At 39.4% G+C, this 24,156-nt stretch overlaps 1 protein-coding gene across 6 annotated transcripts in view; it reads right to left on the bottom strand.

Annotated features, from left to right (window-relative positions):
• Nucleotides 1–2,618: 2,618 nt before the first annotated feature.
• The window catches only part of mid2 (midline 2), a 220,743-nt gene continuing 199,205 nt past the window's right edge, over nucleotides 2,619–24,156 (bottom strand). For all 6 annotated transcript variants that reach the window (XM_048605343.1, XM_048605342.1, XM_048605348.1 and 3 more), the window contains 3 exons: nucleotides 15,082–15,243; nucleotides 8,462–8,669; nucleotides 2,619–7,312 (listed from right to left, as the gene is read on the bottom strand). In XM_048605343.1, coding sequence (XP_048461300.1) covers nucleotides 6,895–7,312; nucleotides 8,462–8,669; nucleotides 15,082–15,243 — 788 coding nt within the window. In that variant the 3' untranslated portion in view covers nucleotides 2,619–6,894. The remainder of the gene's footprint in view (nucleotides 7,313–8,461; nucleotides 8,670–15,081; nucleotides 15,244–24,156) is intronic.

The following is a 24,156-nucleotide window of genomic DNA, read 5'->3' as shown; positions in this document are numbered from 1 at the left end:
GAAACACCATAAAATATTGAGAAGTTCCAAACAACAGTGTGGTAAGATACATTAGAGACATTCAAGCGACTCTTGGATAGGCATATGGATGACAGGAAAATGTAATGTATGCAGGGCAGTTTGATCTTAGAGTAGGATAATAGGTCGGCACAACATTGTGGGATGAAGGGCCTGTACAGTGCTGTACTGTTCTATGTTCTATTAAGTTTGACCCATGTAGGTATTCTGGTACAAAATAGAATCTGGTGGAAATATCAGGTTATTGCAAAATGTTATAATATTCTGTGTGCACATGAAGTATTCCACTCTGAGCCAGTTAACAATTAGACAATCACTGAAGTTACAGTTATTACTAATGATTCTGCACTCTCAGCCCTCATATTTTTCTTGAAATCCTGTAAATTTTCTGAAGATCAAAACCTTTGTTGAAGGAATCAAGTCCATTGAAGAACATAATAGTCCAGAGATTACAACGATCAGATAGTCATTGAGGTGGTGTAGATTGAAGTTGGCTGTCGAGACTATGCAAATTTCCAATGCAACCTTCTCTAAAGGAATTGTTTGGGAGATTGAAAATTCTGAACGACAATTCCCATGTAGCTAGAACCCTCCAGAAAATCTCCTTAAATATTGACGGGTATTGAAGGTAGATCTTCTTTAACTCCTGGGTAACCATTAAATTGACCTCCTGACTCACCACTGAAATGCCACTGCACACCCACGTCCCTTGATAATCCCCAGGCGTGATGCGTATATCCTTCTCCCCTTGGACCCAACACACCACATCAGACCAGATTGGAACCTGACTCAAACCAAACACTGAAATGCAATCATGTACAAATATCTGTCCTAGTGTAGCATAGTTATGCGACTTCTACCATGACACACACACACTGTAAGCAGATCTCCTAAACCTCACTTTCATAAAGTTAAATTGAACACACTGCTCTGTCACATAGTTTAAACACCACAGACATGACACATGACCCAAGACCGGTATGCCACCCAACCTCAAACCACACTTTTCACCTCCCCTGACTCAACATCCCCCTTTTCCGTCCCCAATCAGTCTCAAAACCCCTTAAAGCTTCGCACACTGGCCTCCCTCACCTGACTAAAATATCCCCCATGCGATTTGACAATCTGACACCCCTTCTAACTAGACAATCAACTCATTCAAACCCCAACTGCTGAACCCAGCAGCCCTCCATCTGATCTCAACATGCCCTGACCCAATTTGACACAACAATGACCTACCCAAACGCATCTGCTGTGGAACTCATCATTCCTCACCCATCTGACACCACAGCAAACTTGCTCCCTGGTCACCCTAAACCCTCCACCCACCTTCCAACATAAACGCCTCCCTTACCTACGGATCTTTGACACAAGCTTTTAAGGTTTGTGCTTGGAAATATAATCGCTGTTGCTTCAGAGTACAACTCCCTCCCTAACAGCATTGCGGGTATCCCTACACCAAATGGACTGCAATGGTTCAGTAAGGCAGCTCACCATCATCTTCTCAAGGAAAACTAGGGATGAACAATAAATGTGCCCACATCCCAAGAATAAATAAATAATTTGCCAGAAGAAATGGAATTACTGTCACATCTCCTACTGTTATAGATCACATAGTAGCTCCAAAGATGGATGGATAATCACATACTGTCTCAAACACCACTGATGCAGATCCTTGAAACTGAGTTCTGTAGTGGTAAAGTGGCAAAGTTTGTCAAAGACCTTCATACTGAAGCTCTGAATACGGTATTAAATTCAGATAATTGAGGAACAAGGAGGCCATTTCTTGTTTAGGTATATTGTAGCACAGTAGCAACAGTCCCAGAGTTCCATAGCACTGCTCTCTGAGTTTAACCCAAGGGTCACCATGCCTCAGACAAGGGGAAAAGATGTGAAGGTAAGATTGTCATGGTGACCTCAGCTGGTGCAGGAATTAAACCCATGCCATTGGCATCACTCTGCATCTCAAACCAGCCTTCAGTCGGCTGAGCTAGCAATTTTAGAAAAACTTGCACACTTCAGCCTTGGAGATGGATTGATGGGATCAGGATGAGGTAAATAAGATGCTAAGTAAATAAAAAGGTTTAATTCTGAGCTCCTTTTGAATTCGGAATAGAAGTAAAAAGGGACATAATTGCAATTCAGCCAAGTTCATTACTGATATCGTGAATCATTCCCTCCAGAACCTGAAATACGTTCAAGATAATGGTTTTAAAAAACTCAGCTTGCACGTAGTAAATGGTAGCTTAGTAAGAATAGGATTGCAATTTATTACTTACAACAAATTAGATAGGCTATTTTACTTCACTCACCTACACAAATCTTTTTGAGCTTTGTAAAATGCCACAGCCACACATTAACTTGTAGTGAGGTTGTTGACTTGTTCGCCGAGCTGGTTTTTGTTTTCGTTCAGATGTTTCGTCACCATGCTAGGTGACATCATCTGTGGAGCCTCCGATGAAGCGATGTTATTCTACTCCGCTTGGAATTTATACTGTCTGGTTATACTGTGAACATTATCACCATAACAGACCAAACAGTATAAATTCCAAGTGGAGTAGAATAACATTGCTTCATTGGAGGCTCCACTGATAATGTCACCTAGCATGGTGACGAAACGTCTGAACGAAAACAAGCCAGCTTGGCAAGCAAGTCAACAACCTTATCCACAACCTGAGCTACAGATCTTTGCCAATGCATTAAATTAACTTGTAGTTTTGCCATTTTGATGCTGACTTTTTTAATACTAAATTTTAAAATCAATTAAGATACATGAAAATGTTATTCACATGAACAGATTAGATTTTCTGCAGTTTGGTAAATGTCACCTTCTAACAGCCTCAATGAAGACTGCAATCTGTTATTTTATTGCTAAATGTTAATTTGACCACCCCTCAACTTCCCCTGTACATTGTTCACTCTTTAATGTGAGCAAAAATGGATTCCCTTGCTTTTTTTGACGGCTGATATGGGATGGGGTGGAGTTTAACAAACCATCCAAAAGCCTGGATATCCACAAGTTTGTTGAAAAACCTGGGCCAGGGAAAACATTGCTTGACAGCTCTGGCTGTCTGATTTCTGCTTTCAATTGCACAATGCTTATTTCCACAAGATTAAGAGGTTTCAATTGCTTACAGTTTCTGTTATTGATACTTTAAAGCTAAATAGATGAATGATACTTTTATTGGCCTGTAGTAAAATGGCAATTTTGAACATAGCAGTAAATTATTCATGAATGACTTTCTTAAAGTTTTTTTCTCAAATACACTATTGGCATTATGGAGTTCATTGATTCTATGCAGTGTATAGTGGGTCAATAGGCATGGGGTCATGAAAGGCCACAGGGAGATGGGTGCTGTGCTCGGTGATGTGTTTTTCTTGGTGTAGGCAGGTATGTAGGGCCATTTATAGTGGATGGAGGAACATAACCTGGCATGGGGAGAATAAGATATGATTAGGTGATGTTTTGAGAGTCTTAGTCAGGTATGAGGAGCCAGGAGGGTGAGCAGAGGGACATGGCTAAACAGAGTGGGAGGGGGATTGGAATGAGGGTGGGGAGGGAGCAGCACCTGACATAGTGGGAGGGACAGAGAAGATTAAGCATTAGTGCTTCTCCTGCTTTCAAGCACCTTATATGCACCCCTGTCCCTAAACTAAACAATAGTTTCTATTCAGCACTTTTCTCAATACATTTTGGGTTCTATAAAGTAGAATTATGCAGAACTCATTTATTATGTGTTATCATCACGTAGTAACAATGCCTTCTTGTTGACCAATGGTGTTTCTAATTCTGCTTGTGTATGATTTGAAGAATTCATCAACATCCTCAATTTAAAAAAAACATTAAACTTAAAAGCCACAACATAGAAGGAAAACATTAAACATTAGACACATACGATAAAAAATGAAAAAGACAACAGGCACAAGTTACAAGTTTTCTTTAAAAAAGAAACCAATAGTTCTACTGAGGCAATTATTAGTTTACTCACTGCATCTCAGATCTCGATCCCAGATTTAAACTTAAAAAATAGCATCCATTCCGTTTACTCCATAAATTAGCTCCTGAACTCGTGCAACCTTAAGCTAGAGATCCAACTTTCTTTGCAAGACATTCATTATCTTAGTGATTTCGAATTTTTCTGGTGCCCAGTCAGTTGACAGGCTTACAGGTTAAATTGTTCCCTCTCCTTTGCAGCCTCCCCCTTTCCAACCCCAAACACCTTACTGCCTCCTTATTTCTTTCTCCATCTCACATCCTCTTAACACAGGACATTTGCAGCTGCCCCTTTCTCATTTTCTTTTGTAACCTCCACAGCCCCCAGCACTCACAGCCTAATTTCCTTGACCCCATTTTCCTTCGTCCTTTAATTCACCCTGCACTCCTGGCAGAATCCTTCTCTTTTTCCCCACCCAAAATCCCATAGCAGCATTTGGGTACCACTGGCCTGTTGCTCCTCTCAGATTCTGTTCCTTTCTCAAATATCTGTGGCCTTGTTCTGATTTCCAAGTCACCACTTGGAAGAGGGGGCAGGACTGCCTATGCCCAGGCCCCGAAAGGACCTAGTAATTAGTACCTTTACATCCCCATTGCCAGGGCTCTGATAAGAGAAGGGGCTTAATGTGGGCAAGACCCTTTAAAAGTCTGGTGCAACTCTGAAAATTGCAGACGTTTAGGCCATGCTGATTTGTAAAGAGGAGCCAGCTAAGTCAGGAATGTAGGGTGTAGCCTTGTGACCTGAACTAGGTGACACCCTTAAAAGGCACTCTCAAAAATCTGAAACTCTGGGAATAGGGCTGGAAATTTCCGAATCAGGGCTCACCCGTGTTATTAAAGTGCTCACCATGTCATCCCAAATCCCCGAAAATCCAGGCCATGTTCACCAACTTTCCATCCTATCAATGTGGGGTGAATTTAAATAGAAATTCCTGATGTTTTCAGCCTTTTAACTTAAGAAATGAGAGTCAATCTTTGTTTTACAAATTCTTATAAGAATTTTTTTTTAATAGTCAGATTGTACCTTCAGTATAATGACAGCAGTTCTGTCAGCAAGCCATGATTTTGCACCCTACTTTGCAATTGGACCTTTTTAGATTCAAAATATAAAAACCTGAACAACACATCATTTCCATGTGTTAAACTGCCACTTACTACTTTTATTTCTCCAGCATTTTACATTTATAGGAGCATCTGTGTCTCTCCATTTGTGTACCTGCTTTAAGAATATAATGTCAAGTCCAGAGCTGAAGTCACATTTTTTAAAATAAATTTTATGTTAATCATAGCATCACCATAGTGTGGAAAGAGCCTATTTAGTCTATCTGCACCAACCCTCCAAAAGAACATCCCATCCAGACCAGCCTCCTCTTCTTTCCCCATAACCCCAACATTTACCATGGCTAATCTACCTAGTCAGCACATCCTCGGGAACTATGGATAATGTTAGCAGAGCCAATCCACCTAATCTGCACATCTGTGGGAGGAAACCGGAGCACATGGCCGAAATCCACGCAAATATGGGGAGAATGTGCAAAGTCCAAATAGATGTTTGCCTAAGACTGGAGTCTAACCTGGCTCCCTGATGCTGTAAGGCAGCAGTGCTAATTGCAGAGCCACTAATTGCTGCCCCTGTTAATATGGTTTCATTTCCTGTATTTTTGGCTAAGGAGACCTGATCCCTGATTGATTCTGGAATGTTTATGTATTTACATTGAAATGCCTGCGGGTTTAGTAGTGTTGTATGTGCTTAGTTTCCCCAACAATTCAATTTGGAGGTTATGTCTTGTTTTCCCCAGTTAATTCTGAATCTAAAGGACATGGGTTCCTGGATCCCTGATGCAAATGCGTATTTCCTTGTGATGTGAATGTAGATGAAGGAGGAAGGAGCAAATTTACCAAGCGGTAAAGTAGGAAACCTGCCTGTGTTGCCTGAAGAACTGGATGACAGATTTTGATTGGTTGATTTTAATCTCACAACTATCTAAATTTTACAGACTCCACCCTTTAATATATTCCATTCCATTTGGAACTGGTATCATTTCTACATTGCAGTGAAATTTCTTCCATTTTCGAAAATAACAGCAGCTAAGAAAATAATTCATCTTTTCAAATGGGTGAAGAAGAACCAACCAGTTTGTCATTAAATATTTATACTATTTTTAACATTTTTACATTACACACACCAGTTAAAGTTCTATATATCAACAGAACTGTTTTTATACAGAGCTTTGAATGGAATTCTTTTCATTCACAAACAATAACAACAAAGATGACAATATAATTAATCCATGAAATACATCAGGACAAATTTCTTGATAGAATTAGGTTCTTCTTCGAGGCACTGTCTAAACATGCTCGCTGTTTCTGTTCTCTGCACACCTTTTTAGTCATTTAACAGCAACAGGGGATTATCTCTTTATGGTGACTGTTCTACTGCTGCATGCAGTGTGCTGTTATTCTCCTTTCATTGTCAGAAGCTCTCCCTCCATGGTGCAGATAATTCTCTCAGCAAACAAGAATAACAACTTTCTTCAGATTCTAGTATTTAGGTGTGTCTAGTGTACAATACACGAGCGTCTAGAAACTGAAGCCAAATCTTCAGATCTAATAAAATTATCTTCTTCCAGTTTTGACATATTAAAAACAACTTTCCATAATCTAAAAGCATGTCTTGAAAGTGCATTTTCTGGAATACAATCTCTCTCCAATGATAAATTGTGAACATAATTATCATAAATAATTTATAAATTCAATATAATAGCAGTCAATCTGTCTAAGGCAGCTCTTGTGCTACCTTGAGAGGGCACAATGCATAGTCTAGCCCTACCTGGAATAATGCATTTTTTTTTGGGTGTAGGGGAATAGTGGATGGGTCAGTGTTACATTTCAGCCTGGCCTTTGACTTTTATCCCTGATGTGTAAGGAGATTCCTGGGGTCTACAAATGCATTCTTGCTGCTGCTCCAAACAATCTAATGGGTCCGGGACAGGGAGGCCTGACAGAATCATTAATGATTTGTTCCAGATTGTGAATGTGGGGCACACAGGTAGAGCAAAAGAAATGTCAAATGTGTGCAGATGATGCACGTTCATGGCATCGTAGAATGACAGCGTGTTACCATCGTAGTCGAGAAGGACACCAAGTCTTCGCAGCTGATGGCTAGCATCCACTGACATCTCTTTGCCACTGTGTCTGACAGCAAATGTGTTATTGCAGCGAGAGAATACCCAGGATGATGAATTCTTTCCATTCCACTCATTCTTTGGGGCTGATTTATATGAAATGCCAATGGAATACCTGAAGAATAGAAACAAAATTAAAATTTGTGTTGCATTCCTAATAATTGATCATCAAATTGAAATAGTTTAACCTTTTTAATCTTGAGGAATTGTGGAAGAATTGATTAGAAAGTTTAAAGAGGCCATCTTACATTGGAACATAAAATTAGTAACTTAGAATCTTTAGTCGGTTGAAATCACACTGTCTTATCAGCAACAGGTCATTTGTTCTATGACATTTCTTTCACTGTTACGTAAATGAAGTTTAATAGAATTGAAATTTCCATACTAGCTAAAACAGTCATAGAGTCGCACAGCATGGAAACAGACTCTTCAGTCCAAATTGTCGCGCTGACCAGACATCTCAATCTGACTTAGTCCCATTTTCCAGCATTTGGCCCTTATCTCCACCCATCCAGATGCCTTCTAAATGTTGCAATTGTACCCACTTCCACCACTTCCTTTAGCAGCTCATTCAATACATGCAACATCCTCTGCATGAAAACGTTACCCTTTGGGTCCTTTTAAAATCTTTTCCCTCTCAATTTAAAGCTATGCCCTCCAGATTTTGGACTCCCCCACCCTAGGAACAATACAATTCATTGTATCTCAGTACATGTGACAATATTAAATTAAACCAAATAGCCCTCATAATTCCATTAATGATGGTAAACTGTAAATTTCTTCATTATTGTATAATTGTTTTAACCTGTTTAAATATTTCTTAAGATTGTCAGATGGAGAAAATAAATCAAAAGGAAGTTCGTTAATGGCTTAATGGATCAGTGCATCGCATAAAGGCAACAACAATATACAGAGCTAACTAAGCCCATTCAGTTTGCAAGCCCACTGGAACTGGCCATTTTGGGCAAGCTTAATTGCTCATAGAATAGCTTTTGATGAAAGTTTGCAGATGAGCACCAGGTCTTGCTTGGGTGCTGACACTCATTGTTCATGTAACATGACGAACTGCTATCTGGTTAAGATCATGGAGAGATGCTTAAGCCACTATAGTATGAGTCACTTCCTTAAAAGAAACAGCAAAGGAGTGAGCGCTGGGAGGTAAGTTTATCAAAAATTTCAAGTTACATTCTTTAAAACTCTAACTCTGGTTTATAAAACAGACACGGCTAGTAATGTTTGCTGTTATTCATTTAAAACTGTGTACCATGTGCATCCACCAAGTAGAACCTCCCAGTAATGGCAGCCACTGTCGATGTATACATTCCCCAGTGCTCCATAGCTCCCTTGGCTGCTAAACCGCTCAGGTGTATGGCTCTTCTTCGTAGAATTCTCATCCCGTTCCATAGCCAGGCCATCATTGGAAAGCTTTAACTTCTTGTGAGCTGTTTTGGGATCTAGTTTGAATGGCTGGCCTGGAAAATACAGAGAACAAAAATGCAAATTTAAACAAATAAACAAACAAATCAACAAACATAGTCCCCATGAATGCTACATTTCCTCTCAGCTATCATTACCTTGATTTTGACTGATATTTATAATTTATTTATAATCTATTGATATGATTTAAAGATCAGCTCTAATGATAGTTATATCACTTTAACAACTGTGAAGTAGTAGGATATTTCAAACCAACCTTTATTTACAATAGCAACTGGATTTCCAAACATTTTTAGTTAAATAAGACTAAAGAAAGAGATTGAATTCCTATGTTATTCATTTTCTAATTACTTTTCATCAATAACTCATATTCCTCAAGAACACGGGAACAGGAATAAATCAGTTGTGCCAATCTGAGATAATGCTGGTCTGCCTCTGACCTAATCAACTCATGTTAGTTACATATCCTTTGATAAGTTTGATGAACAAAAATATACTTATTTCAGTATCGAAATTAACAATTGATTTAATAATCTCTGGGAAGTGTATGGAGGTATGGAGTCTTGGTCGCGAACTGAAAACCAGGATGGACCCGTGTTGCTACCTTTCAAGAATTACAACACAATAAGCCGGCATTCTATGATCCAGACAATGGGAATGGGAAATCTTGGCTGTAAGAGCTGTTGGCCAATCAGAGGTCAGCATCCTTTGCTCAGCAGTGTCACTGGGGAGGCCATGACAGGAAGTAGATCCAATGGAGGCCTAGATCATTGAATGACCCAGGTCAGAGGTAAATGATGGACAGGAGGAGTTTAATGGGGTGGGGACAGTGTGGAATATGGGTGTTCACAAAGTGAAGCTGGTGCTCTCAGTGAGTTCTCCCACCACCTTCCTACCTTTTCTGAATTCTGGGTTCCTTCATCAGACACTGAGTGTCTCTGAACAACAGACACATTCTGAGAGATCACAGAATCACTTTTTTTTAAAAAAATGTTTGCTTGTTGTGCTTCCTGTGTGGTGAAAAATACATCTACTACTGGTTTAATACCAATGGTGGGATGGAGAGGCCACAGAAAGTTAATAGTGCAAAGTACATAAATCATGAATGGGAAATGAGAAATAATGGAAAATTGCATTTGTTCCTGTAAGTCATTTTTGTCCCCGTAATACTCTATGCACTGTTGTAAAGATGATTTATTTGGGCCAAACACCCTCGTCTGTCCTCATGTTACTCGATACCATGAGACTGCACAGGGTCTGGTGTCAATGTTGAGAACTCCCGGTGCGACTCCTTCCTGACTGTATACGTGGTTTTACAACCTCTGGTAAGTCTGTCCTGCTGCAGGATGGCTGGTCATGGACGTGTAGTGGTTAGTTAATTAGATATTCAGGGGTGAGGCACCCAGACAATCATGCAGCAAGGGCAGGCAGGAAGTCAATGATTCACCCTAACCCCAGTGAATCCAAAGTCTAAATGGCAAATTTAAAGGGTACCCATTTCTATACACAGCTTCCACTACAATTTCTTTCCTACTTAATTCTATCTACATAGTCTCCACTGCCTGCTTACCTCATTATCATTGAAATGATAACCTCCTTTTCATCAGTGAAATGATTGTATCCCTAATTACCAAGGCTGCTACTCCTCCTCCTCTGCCAGTTTCCTCATCTTTCCTGTAGACCTTAACAAGATTTGTTCCTGTTCAGTTCCTCCTCACAGCCATGTATTAGTTATGACCACCATGCCATACCCTCCAAATTGCATTTGTGCCTGTAATTCATTGAATTTATTCCTACTACTCCATGCCCTGTTGTAAAGATGATTTACTTGGGACAAACACCCCTGACTGTCCTTCTGCTCTGTTGACTTAGTCTTACATTTCTTTGTTCCCTCGTGATTTAAATTCTTTACCCTATTAATTTGGTATGTACCCGAGTGGAAAAAGTAAATTGCTGTTTGTTATCTAGCTCTTGCTGTTTCATTCTTCTATTATTTATACTATTTAATACTATCCAAACTCTCTCTTATCATGTAATATTTCTTTTGTATTGTAGATGAAATTGGGTTTGGGGATGGGGGGTGGTTTTGGGGAAGGCTGGGTAAGACCAAAAGAAGGTCTTAAGAATTATTTTTCACTAAGTCAACATTATTATAATTAATTTAGTCTGATGATAAACTGGTTTGTTCTTGAAAATAGATGTAATTTGATTTAATCAAAATTAAGACAACGATAAACTGTGATAGATTTACAGTTATAGAGTTGTAGAGTCATAGGGATGTACAACATGGAAACAGACCCTTCGGTCCAACTCGTCTATGCTGACCAGATATCCTAGATAAATCATTTGCCAGCATTTGGCCCAAATACCTCTAAACCCTTCCTACTCATATAACCATCCAGATGCTTTTAAAATGTTGTAATTGTACCCACCAGCCTCCACCACTTGCTCCTCTGGCAGCTCATTCCATACACACACCACCGTCATGAAAAAGTTGCCCCTTAGATCCCTTTTAAATCTTTCCCCTCTCACCTTAAACCTATGCCCTCTAGTTTTTAACTCCCCACCGCGGGGAATAAAACCTTGTCTATTTACTGTACATATGCCCCTCATGACTTTATAAACCTCTATAAGGTCACCCTTCATCCTTCGATGCTGTAGGGAAAATAGGCCCAGCCTATTCAGCCTCTCCCTATAGCTTAAACCCTTCAACCCTGGCAACATCCTTGTAAATCCTTTCTGAACCCTTTTAAGTTTCACAACATTCTTCCTTTATCACGGAGACCAGACTTGCACACAGTATTCCAAAAGCAGCCTAACCAATGTCCTGTGCAGTCGCAACATGACCTCCAACTCCTATACTCAATGCGTTGTCCAATAAAGGCAGCATACCAAATGCCTTCTTGACTATCCTATCTCCATGCGATTCCGCTTTCAAAGAACTATGAACCTGCACTCCAAGGTTTCTTTGTTCAGCAACATTCCCCAGGACCTTACCACTAGGTGTATATGTCCTGCCCTGATTTGCCTTTCCAAAATACAACACCTCACATTTATCTAATTAACTCCACCTGCTACTCCTGGGCCCATTGGCCATCTGATCAAGATCCCATTGTACTCAGAGGTAAACTTCTTCGCTGTCCACTACACCATCGATTTTGGTGTCATCTGCAAGCTTACTAACCATAACTATGTTCACATTCAAATCATGCAGATAAACGAAGAAAAGTAGTGGACCCAGCACCGATCCTTGTGGCACACCACTGGTCACAGGCCTCTAGTCTGAAAAGCAACCCTCCACAACCACCTTCTGTCTTGAACCTTTGAGCCAGTTCTGTATCCAAATGGTAGTTCTCCCTGTATTCCATGTGATCTAACCTTGCTAACCAGTCTACCATGAGGAAGCTTGTTGAACGTCTTACTGAAGTCTACATACATCACGTCCACAGCTCTGCCCACATCAATCCTCTTTGTTATTTCTTCAAAAAAACTTCATTAAGTTAGTGAGACATGAGTTCCTACACACAAAGTCATATTGACTATCCCTAATCAGTCCCTGCCTTTCCAAATACATGTAAATCCTGTCCATCAGGATTCCCTCCAACAACTTGCCCACCACCGATGTCGGGCTCACTGGTCTGCAGTTCCCTCGCTATTCCTTACCAGCTTTCTTAAATAGTCTTTAGGCACGTCACCTGTGACTATCGATGATACAAATATCTCAGCGAGGAGCCCAGCAATCACTTCCTTAGCTTCCCACAGAGTTCTAGAGTACACCTGATCATGTCCCAGGGATTTATCCACCGTCATGCATTTTAAGATGTCCAGCACCTCCTTCTCTTTAATATGGACATTTTTCAGGATGTTGCTATCTATTTCTTCATGTCCTATATCATCCATATCCTTGGTGTTTTTAAATTTAATGGTCAAGTATCTCATGATGAGTTTTTCTTACAATGCCAAGTCTAATACAATAAAAAAGAGGAACAATGTCCTGACATATTTAATGGCCTGAGGAACATACCCGTTATCCCCAAATGGCTTTTCTGCAAAAGTATTTCATCCAGAGCAGGGCTATTCTCCCATCTTGTCCCATAGCCCTGAATGTTACTCCTTTCCACATAAAAGCCTAATTCCCTTTTAAATTCTCTTACAATTAAACTGGCCTTCACCACATTCCACCCAGTAAGGTCTCAAATATTGCAAAGAAATACGTAACCAGGTAATCTGTTTACAGTAACAAAAACAAAGTTGCTGGAAAAGCTCAGCAGGTCTGGCAGCATCTTTGGAGGCAAAAACAGAGTTAACGTTTCGGGTCCAGTGACCTGAATTCTGAGGAATGTTTCTCAGGAATGTTCCTGATTTACAGCATCCACAATTCTTTTGGTTTTTAATCTGTTTAGAGTATCTTGTTGAGTGACAGGTTTTGAGCCAGATGTCATGGGAATACCCATAATCCCTTGAACCATCTTCAAGTGCTGCCAAGGGATCTTTCACATCTATTGGAGAGAGCAGTCTGTTTATTTGATCCATCTGCAAATGGCACTTCCGCCAGTATAATACACCTTCAGCATTTCAGTGACTACCTCCAGAACCATGGGTCAACCTGGCATGAGAATCTTCTAGTCCAAGCAACCTTCTTTCCTTTGTTACCCCAAGTGTCAAGTGTCACCAGGTAATTTGAATACAAAGAGCATGACAGCTGAAACAGTTCCAAATTTACACCAGTGACTGCCTTTCAAAAGTGCTACATTGGCTGGGAAGCAATTTGTGATTTTTTTTCCGCTCATGGCACGAATAAAGATGCAAGTTGTTTTGCAGGTGCCCTTAAGTTTGAGATTCATTGAACGCAGAACTCTAGCTTCTCACCATCTCAATTTAGTGGACATGGATTCAAATTATAGCACCCTGACTGAAATCATTTTTAATTCAGCATTGATCAGGGATTAAAATTTACACCTTCCTGAACTCAGAACCATTTATTTTCTATATGGAGTTACTGAATGTTTATACAGGCAGTTAAACTTCTTTAACATCCAAATGGTTATTAGCACTTTCCAATGTATTAGTTAGTTACACACAAATCAATGTATCCAAGGTTTGATCCTTATTTTGAGCTGTAATATTTAGTTTCAGCTGTAGCAAAAATTGAGATGCAGAAATTGGCCTCCATGACCTTGACTAAAGAGGAATAAACCCTGATGCCTATTTCTACTACATACTAAGTGGCTGTCTTAGGAATGTGTGACATTTGGCAATCAGCTAAGTACAGAATTGGTTTAGATTACAACATCTCAAGATCGAACAGCTGGCAAATACTTGCATATAAAGAATAATGAGTCACCATTAACTTCTTCAAAAAAGAGAGGAAGATGGAAACAAAAAGATTTTCCAATCTCTTTCTATTTAAAAAAAAATTGCTTTAAGCAACAAGGAAGACTAGTCATTATCTACACATGGTTCAAAAGTGTTTCAGTGTAATCATTTAATCTGGACGCATAAATTCATTTCCCGCACGCTGTCGGATTTCACCCATTTTTGCCTTATGGATGAAAGGTCTTTTTCTGCGCTGTACTTTTTTGTACACTGAAATTTGACGCAAATTGTAAACACTAATGCAGCAGTTCCTGAATAAAGTAATCAAAGGCATCATTAAATTCACTGTGAGAAGGAGACTTTTCAAATGGAAATAGACAAACATAACAGTTTACTTTTCTTTGAATCTTGTTATACAAGGTCCTGATGAGAAACATTTGCTGAGAGTTTTCATTTTCTTCTAGCTGCACATGGAATAGTCTATTAATATAAAATCCCTTTGTGTGCAACTGTAATGCAATAAATCTGTTAATTGCATTTAAACAGCACACAAAGGAATGTAACACAAACATGGTAACCATTGCACTGCAAGAGCAAATTAAATGTATTTTGATTATTATATTACCACAACACATTCCAATAAGAGTAGACATGGAACTAAATGATAACAAGTAAGCCTTGCAAAGTGGCTTTTGCAAGGCCCTGGAGGCTAATTCCAGTTCTAATCCTCGCTCAATTATCAGCTAGCAGAAATTACGAAATAGACAAGTGGAGGAGAAACAAAATATATTTTTCTCCTCTAACCAAGGATTTCTTAGTGCTAAATTTACGATGTCTCCTGCGCATCTAGCTGGGATTAGTATGCTGACATTGAAATAAAAATGTTTTAGTTTTGTGCTGTCTTTATCCATTTTTTCAAAGCCTAACTATTACTTAAAAGTAACCAAATGAGAGACATCAATCCAAGATGTCTTATAACCAAACAACTGTATGAAATCAGACTTAGAGTTACTAATTTGTTAACTACCATCATGAAGTTTATTAATCGTCAGTACATGATTTCCATCTTGTTAATTAACAGTGCAATCTTGAGCAAACAACATGAGAAAGCAATAAAAAAGAACAACTTACTGTTAGTTTTCAATCTGGTTGGTTCACTGATGCGACTGCCAGCCTGGTTAATTGCCTTCACAATAAAGATATATCTGGTCCCAGCCTGAAGTCCATGCACAGTGTAATGGTTTTGCTTAATGTTGGGGACAATCATCCAACTGTCAATGGAATTGTACAAACCTGTAATGAAAAGAGTTATGGCTAAATATAGTGACATGCACAAAAAAAAATTATTGGGTGGCTGAGCTGTTTTTGAAAGAAACTAAAATGAGAGACTTGCATAAAAATTTGAATTTACCTGTTGCCTGTAAACTATGACTGTGGCCAAAGAAGACCTTCAATCGTTGATGCAATGATAGGAGCTTTTGGAATTGCATTCAAACGATCCTGGTGATGGAATGATGGAAGATTTGACCAAAAATTTGATTGTTGCCAAGTTCAGAACAGAAACTTGGCAGATCCAAGTTCCTCCCCAAATTCTGATTACCATTTTTGCTCAGCTACCCAACTTCTGAGTTCCCGTTGGAAATTTGTGATAAGATTATTACGTGAGTTAATATATACGGTGTTGCTCACAAAATGTTGGAACACTTGTGACATACTGTTTTATAAGGACACAAATGTTATGCCATGTAATGTACAACTAATTATTCAGAACATAATTGAAGAGGTGTCCTTACAAATGCACCAACTTGGGCTGTTGCTAAACAAATACTGGTTGAATAAATTTGGTATTTAATTTGTATTCAGGCTGCAGATCAGAAACATGTACTTGTTTGTTTAACTGAAATAGTAAAGCTAATTCTGACTTTGGATATTCTGAGCTGGATTTCATCCTCAAGGTGGGCGGTGAGAGTCGGGAAAATTCCTGGAACAGCCTACCCTACTTGGGAGGAAGGGCTAGGAAGGACAGGATCTTCACAGCGTGGATGCATGAGGGCTGTAAACGGGCCAACCCAAGAAAGAATTCAAAAGGCTGCCAGAGGGACTGTCAGGTTTGAAGGAAAGCTGTTTAAAGAGGCCCCCTTCATGCTGTGAATCTTCATCATAGCTATCATGAGAAAGTTCAACCCTGCAGCCCTCACCCGGCCACCATGTTATTTTTGAAATATTTCTCTCATGTGCAGAGTATTAAACATAGATAAATGGTGCATAATCTTAATCATCCAGCTTAATATAATGGTTCAAGATTGCAATCTCTACACAAGACTAGGGGTGTGGCAGAGCAGTGAGCACAGTGTCAAAGTAGGATTTAACGTCATGTTCGCAGCAAGTGGCAAGCCAAGTGCTGCGAGGGCAGCAGGGTAGTAGGGTGGCACGCAAAACTCACAGCAAGGCAGTGAGCTGAGCAGCACAATAGACCAGGCACTAGAATGATAAGCCCTAGTGGAACAATGAATGGGCCTGTAAGCACAACAATGACATCAGTTACACCATGTATGTGCATATTGGCAAAGTAGGTGCCAACGTCCTGTTCCAGGTGCACATCAATGATGTCAGTGCCACCAACTTTCTGTACTTTCTGCAGTGGCAGGAGCTCCAGTTTAAAGAACATCAGCGAGTGCCATTTATATCACAGTACAGAGGATGACATCACAGACAGGCTTTCCGGTCATTATGTTACATTTTTCACTGCATTTTGATGTCTTTTCCATTGGAAAACCACTAATGTATGAAAATATACACAAGACTGATCAATACAAGGATGAACTTACCTTTACAGGTCAGATTCCAATGATGAATCACTGTATTAAAATCTGCATTATTATACAGCACCTAAAGTGATATTTTAAGGTGAACAAACATTTTACGTTTACTTTTCAAAATGCTTCTGAATCCTCCTCAGGCTTTCCAATTTTTTCACGTATTCTCACAGGAAGAATACTTTCAATGCACTCCCATAAACCCACACCAACAGATAAAAATGGTGTGTTGGACAGAATCTGATTTTGTGCTGCATTTTTGCACCAAAACATGCTGCCATATCCAGACATATGTATCCAAGAATAATTAACACCCTGTCTGTCCGTCTTTGGGCTAGGTCTCCATCATAGCCCACGTCATCATGTTTCCAAATGGCTATCTGCACCTGCGACAGATTTATAATTTATCCCACTCTGCCTTTTCTCATACATGCGCAATAACCCTAATTTACACTTTATGACTTCTCCCCTTATTCTGAACCCACTCTAATAACTTAATTTCTTACTGTAGCTCTCACTCTCTCTCTCTCTCTCTCTTTCTCCCCCCCACCCAGCCCCCCAGTATTCTGGGCAGTTTGGGATTCCCCTTGGATATTATCTCCTGGTTTTCACACCCCTGCCAAGTTCATTTAAATCTCCCCCAATTGTGAGTTGTCCTGTAAGGAAATTGGTTCCTGCTCAATTTACAGCTCTCCTGAATGTCTCCAGAATCTAAATCCTTCACTCTTGCATTATTTTTTCAGCTAACATTCATCTGCTTCATCTTAATTCTAAATTCATTTGTATCAGGAGTAACTGGAGATTACTACTTTTGAGCTCTTGCCTGCTAATTTGCTAACCAGCTCCCTAAATTCTCATTGGAGGTCCATATTCATCTTTATGTAAAAAAAAATTCTGAAGAAAGGTCACTGGACCTGTTACACTAACTCTGATTTCTCTCCATAGATGCAGCCACGCCTGCTGAACTTTTCTAGCAATTTCTGGTTTTGTTTCAAATGTGGACCAAATCAGCTGACTGTTTATCGACTGCCATTCCTCATCTTATTAGACAGTAAACCTTGCTAATAATAAACTTTACTATTTAAAAGAAAGAGAAATACTCAGTACCAACTCACTCCCCTTCTACTGACACCACTTAAAAATCATGGGAAAATGAATGCTTTACCTAACCCTTTTGTTAATTTTCCAGCCACATAGACTAAACTGCTAACTTGAGAAAGGGAAACACAGCATGAATAGTCATGAGCCAGTTAACTCTCAGCCTTGGCGTAATGTCACAGACTGATTTTTCTTTTACATTTTTTTTTCAGTGGCCGTGTCTGCTTCAACTCTTGATTCTCTTCAAGTGATAAGTTCTGAGCCTGAGCCTCAATTTATCTTCACCCCATGCTCCTGATTTCTTTCAGATCTGCTCCAGATTCAATTCTTTCCTAAGCTCATTCTTGTTTGTATGTCTGTTTTATTTGTTTCAATTAAGTTATTTTAGCTGTGAAGATTCAGCTAGTAATCTAAAATTTAGATTAGACATTTGTCAACAGCCAATATTTTTTAAAAATGACACAAAAACATGTTCATTTTTTATATATATATTACACACACATAATTGTATACATAGTCTTCATTATATGTCTTTCCGCTTCTGCTTTTTATTTGGAATCGTGTCCTTGCATAATCCCCTTATTTTGGATCTTCATTACCATCCTCAGTGACTGCAATGTTGTAGAGTGTGCACCATCTGGAAAGTCATGTTTTATGTGCCTTTTTATTATATTATTATAATGTCATTAGAAGATGAAGCTTTCGAGTTCCTGCTGGGAAAGCTTCCAGAGCTTCTTTAGTCAAGCTGCTGTTGCATTTTTGGCTAATAATAATTTCTCTTGTGGTCAGGTAGGGAGGCTTGGGAATATATAGGGTCAAAGTGAATGAATCAGCTCTGTACCAAAGATCAAAAAGTATAATTACGCGGTTTATGTTTTATACATCTTGATCACTTCTTTCATCAAAAAAAACTATCTAATTCACACTTACAAAGTTACTCTTCATTGATTCCAGGTTCCGACTGAAATCAGTAATAAGGTTTTAGGGATATTTGGGGAATTCTGAATCAGCTGGATCTCAGAATGTGGAATGCTGGCCCAGAATAAGGTGGAAAGATCCAAAACAAAAACATCGGTACATCTTAAAAATACAGGATTTAAAAAGGCACATGGAACTTTTTGTCGAAAGTATTCCTTCTAGTTTTAGTTTTTCATCCTAGAAGGTTCAATGAATAGTTACTTATTCAGACCAGTTAGTGTTGTATAATAGGATTCATGGAGTAACACGATGAAATGAAAGACATTCACCAAGCACACTGGCTGGCATTCTGAGATAAGGTACAGGTTGTTAAGTATGTGCACAGTATGAAGAGAGGGATTGTTTTAAGCTGACAGCATTTCAACCCATGGGACAGCTTGTTACTGCTTCACAAGAAACTCAGCCTTTTGCACTTGAAGTGAGAGCTGTCGCTATCCATCAATCAGGTCTTTTGGAGGACTGGACAAGAACTTGTCAGAATCAATCGGATGTTATTTTCTTTCACTATTAATTATAACAAACTAGAGTTAGAAGACTTTCTAAATGAATTGAAGCAATTTGAGAGCTATCATAATAGTTGCATTAAGTTAGTGCTTATCCATTACCTCTGGAGTCCCCTAACCATCTGTGCTGGACCCCACTGGTGAAGACTGTGATGTTGAGGGAGGCCTGATCTTCCTGTCCCAGCAGCTGGAAATGAAAGTGGGCAGGTCTTTTATGGGGAGTTCCCACTCCCATTCCCACCAGCATTTAGTTAAAGAGTATGGAAAAGGAGCAGTTTGCAAGCCCACACTTGCATTCTTGCGCCGCAGAAGCAGGCATTTTAGAGTCATTGAAACATTCATGGAGTCAGTCACCAGCTTCAGTATAATGTATGTTACGGAGGGTGGTCTTTCATCTTGTAGTCACTGGCAGTCATCCCACGCTTTCCAAAACTAAAACAATTATTGTTAACAGGGAAAGCATTGCACAAGAGGCTCCAAATCCTTGTCCCAGTTTATTTATTGGGGGATGAAGATCAGAAAAGAATGTTGAAGACTTGTTTTTCCAGGTCTCCCTCCCTCCCTCCCTCAGTAGCCCAGAGCATCTCCTCAGAGGTAAAACTGCATTTTCACCACAAGAAGATATAGGCCCGATATATTAATACAAAGAAAGTTAATAATGCTATTCCCTACTTCCACCATTCTTGTTTATTGCATAGAGTGATGTTTCTTGAAAGTTCTGCACAGCCAATTTTGTATTAACATTATGATAAATCTGTGCTGGACCCTCCCTTGGCTGAAGACAGTGGGGAAATTTGGAGCCATCAGCTTTAAATGTATTGGGAGCATGGCATTGAGCTATTTTCCAGTTTTCTAATTACTAAACTCCACCAGTAGCCAGAAGGTCCCGGTCACAGTGGTCCATCCCACAGCAGCAAATCTTGGAGGCATTTTGGATACATACTGTTTCTTTCCAAAACTGGACTATGGACAAGAGCATGTGACCTTGATAGTTGGTTAAAAAAAAACTCAGTGGGGCAAGTAATTGGATAAAGTCTATCACAATGTTCAGCTCCCTGTAAACCAGATTTTCATGCACATTTCCTTTTAAATTAATGTAGTGTGTCATTAATGTTATTCCTGGAAATAAACCGTTTTAGCAGGATAAGGAAATGGAAAGGGAGTGATTTTCATTGATTACACGAATAAGTGAATAGGGAATAGTAAGGCATAAATTACGTGCAATGTAGAGACATTTGACAGCTGTCAGGAAAGCAGGTACAGTTTTATGTGATGTCTTGTTGGTATGAGACCACAGTTACGTATAAATGGAATAAAAGTCCCTCTGATTCATGAAGGCATGTGAGGGAGTCTGAAAGAGCTAGCAGAGGAGCCTCAGTGCAATCAGTTGTACTTGGACTGGTGGGATTCCTCTAATTTGTGTGAACCACAGAGCTTGCCTGCTCATGGGGAAAGTAAGAAAAGCATATGATGTAGCAAAGTGTCAGTCACCTGTTTAGTGCAAGCATGACTGCAAGACAGACTGATGTTACTGACCTCCCTTGAGGTTGCCAGGGAGGAGATAGAAGCAAATAAATTCAAAGCTGCAGTGATTTTGATTGCACAAGACAATACTGTGCCGGCTGAGGACGGTTTTTCTTTTAATGCTGTCACAGAATGTCAGTGTTGCTGCCAATGCTGGCATTTATTGCCCATCGCTATACCTTTCTTTTCTACAATCATATATTATAGTTATGAAGAGTCAAGCATATTGTTGCAAGTTTGATGTCACACGGACTGGGTAAGGTCAAGGTACTTTCTACTCAAAGTAGATCAGTGAATCAGTTGGATTGCTATGACAATGCAATGGTTTCACTCTCATCTCTAGCACTAGGTTTTCTTTAAGTTAACTGAAATTAAAATTCACAATCACCATAGATTAAAACTCATATTTCTGGATTGTTTTTCCAGGCCTCCATATTACTATTTCAGTACATAACCAGTTGCTACCATACAGTTGTTGAGATATGAGGAAACAATTCTTTCTACCTCTCTAGAGGAAAACACACCACAGCTCTGGGAAGAACTGAAGTGGTGATCCTGGTCCAATATATTATCGGAAAGGGAAGAAAGCCAGATTCTTGTAACATGCCTCTGTTCTCTTCATCCTTCCCATCATCTCTTCCCACAGCAGAATTGCCAGAACAACACAGGAAATGCAGAATAATATAATACTCTTTATGAATTCATGACATTCTATGTATAACTATTTTGCAAAGTTATCCAAAGTTGCAAAAACAATCAGAGCAGATAAGGTTGCTTGAAATATTGCTAGTAGAATCGTAGTGCATGTGTATTGAGGGAGATACCAGAATTTATTGTTAAAAACTAAAGCAGAAATAAAAATGGCAACTTGTAAACATTATGGAAATAATTTGCCTCATGTCACCACTTAAGAGCTCCTAATTCTTGAAATAAAATTGCAGTGTGCTCTCTCCAGCAACACCGAAAAAAAAAGGCTAATCCTCAAAATGATTAAAATAAATTAATATAAACTTGACTGTTGATGATTGGCATCTTAAAATAGGCTGATGTATAAATTCTTAAATAAAGAAGAGATTTCACTATAAGGATCAATTGCCCTTTCTAATCTTTTTAAGTGTCATAATACTTGCATAAAAACGGTTAACTTGAAAAATGTAGAACACTAACACAAAACCAATAGTATATAAAAAAAAGCTAATGCCTTAGGCTGGTCTCTTGTTAATGCACAGAACAGTAATTACTTATGACAAGATTGAGCACACATCTTGAAAATACAGTGGCCTTGCATTTACCACCTTCCCATAACGTCCATCAATGGCTCCCAAACCTCCTACCAGTCATTCTCAGCATTCTATCATAAATAGCAGCAATGCTGCACATTTGTTTACCTCATTGTAATTAAAGATAATTTATATCAATGGAGGACCTTCAATATAGAAAATGTTCAACACTTTTTATAAGAACATATTCAAAATCAAAACTTGGGACTAAGCCAAAAAGTGACTTACTGGGAGGGACATATAAAGGCTCGGTCAAAAGATGGATATCAGAGGAGAGTAGGGTCAAGGAATATATTTCCAGAAGTCACTGCCTAGACAGCTAAAAGCATGGCCACCAATGTTGGTCTGAAGTGAGTGAGGATACTCAAGAGGCCATGATCAGGGAATCAAACAGTTTGGGAAGTGGTTGGGGGAGGGGTGTAGATGGTGAAGACAGCTCCGTTAGTAGTAAATTAAGGTGGGAAAGGAATTGAAGGATGAGAATTTTAAAATTGTAAGTTATTTGGAGATCAGTTAATGGTACGGCCTTGCACAGTGATTTAGAACAGAGGCACCGTGGGGTGCAGGTACATAATTCTTTGAAGTGTACGTCACATATAGACAGAGTGGTTAAAAAGGTGCTTGGCACACTTACCTTCATTGCTCAATCCTTTATGTATAGGAGTTGGGAAGTCATGTTGAGGTTGTACAAGACATTGGTGAGGCCTCTTTTGGAATACTGTGTCCAATTCTGGTTGCCCAGTTATTGGAAGCATATTATCAAGCTGGAGAGGGTTCAGAAGTGTTTACCAGGACATTGCTAGGTATGGAAAGTTTGAGTTATAAAGAAAGGCTGGATAGGCTGGGTCTTTTTTCATTAGAGCTTAGGAGGTTGAGAGGGGACCTGATAGACGCTTATAAAATAATGAGAGGTATAGATACAGTTAATGGTAGTTGTCTTTTCCTTAGGATTGGGGATTTGAAGGCTAGCGGGCACATTTTTGAGGTGAGAGGAAAGAGATTTAAAAAAGACATAAAAGAGACAAATTTTTTACATAGAGGGTGGTTCGTGTGTGGAATGAACTTCCTGGGGAAGCGGTGGATGTGGGAACAATTACAACATTTAAAAGACTTTTTGATTAATACATGAATAGGAAAGGTTCGGAGGAATGTGGGCCAGGAGCAGGCAGGTGGGTCTAGTTTAGTTTGGGATTATGTTTGGTATGGACTGGTTGGACTGAAGGGTCTGTTTCTGTGCTGTATGACTCTGACTCCATCAAGACTCAATGTAAGTCAGCGAGCACAAAGTCAAATCAAAAGGTGAACGTGGCATGGTGAGTGTTTGAATATAAACTGTAGATTTTTGAAGGAACTGAAACTTATTGAGCATGACAGCCTATCAGAAGAGGATTAAAATAGTTAAATCTGAAGTGTAAAAAAAGGCATAGTTGAAGATTTCAGCACAGTATGCACTGAGGTCGGAGGAGGAAATCAGTCAATGGGATAGAAGTGGAATTATTTGGTCTTTGTGATGTGAGGATAAGATACAAAGCCTCTACTGAAATGGGACAACAAAGTTGCAAGCAGTCAACTTCAACCTGACAGAATAGCTGAAAGGACAGATTAAGTGGCACAAGGGTGGACTGACATTCAAGGTAGCTGTATTTAGTGTGGAGAGAAACCATTACAGGAGATTGTCTTCATCAGTAAGAGTAAAGCTAGACAAGTCCAATTCCATATGATTGGTGCTGAGGAGAAAAGTGTGGCAATAATTTCAAAGACTGAAGGGAGATTGAAAAGGATGAGAGAGCATAGTGCACCATGACTGTAGCCACAAGGAAGTAATTACTTTGTAGAAGTAGCATTGTATGTATCTGAAAGGATTAATACTGAGGAGTGCCACAAGCACCATCCATTGCATTATCACATGGACCAATGCACAAAGCCGTTTAGGAGATCTCGAAGGAGTGAGGACCTGACATCTGGTCGTCCTCATTGTCTGTTAAATTAATGTAACCTGTAACTAGT

This window comes from Rhincodon typus, chromosome 14 (assembly GCF_021869965.1).
Source record: "Rhincodon typus isolate 14 chromosome 14, sRhiTyp1.1, whole genome shotgun sequence".
Classification (NCBI taxonomy): Eukaryota; Metazoa; Chordata; class Chondrichthyes; order Orectolobiformes; family Rhincodontidae; genus Rhincodon; species Rhincodon typus.
Note: the sequence above shows the minus strand (reverse complement) of the source record. Positions and strands in the feature narration are given on the sequence as shown.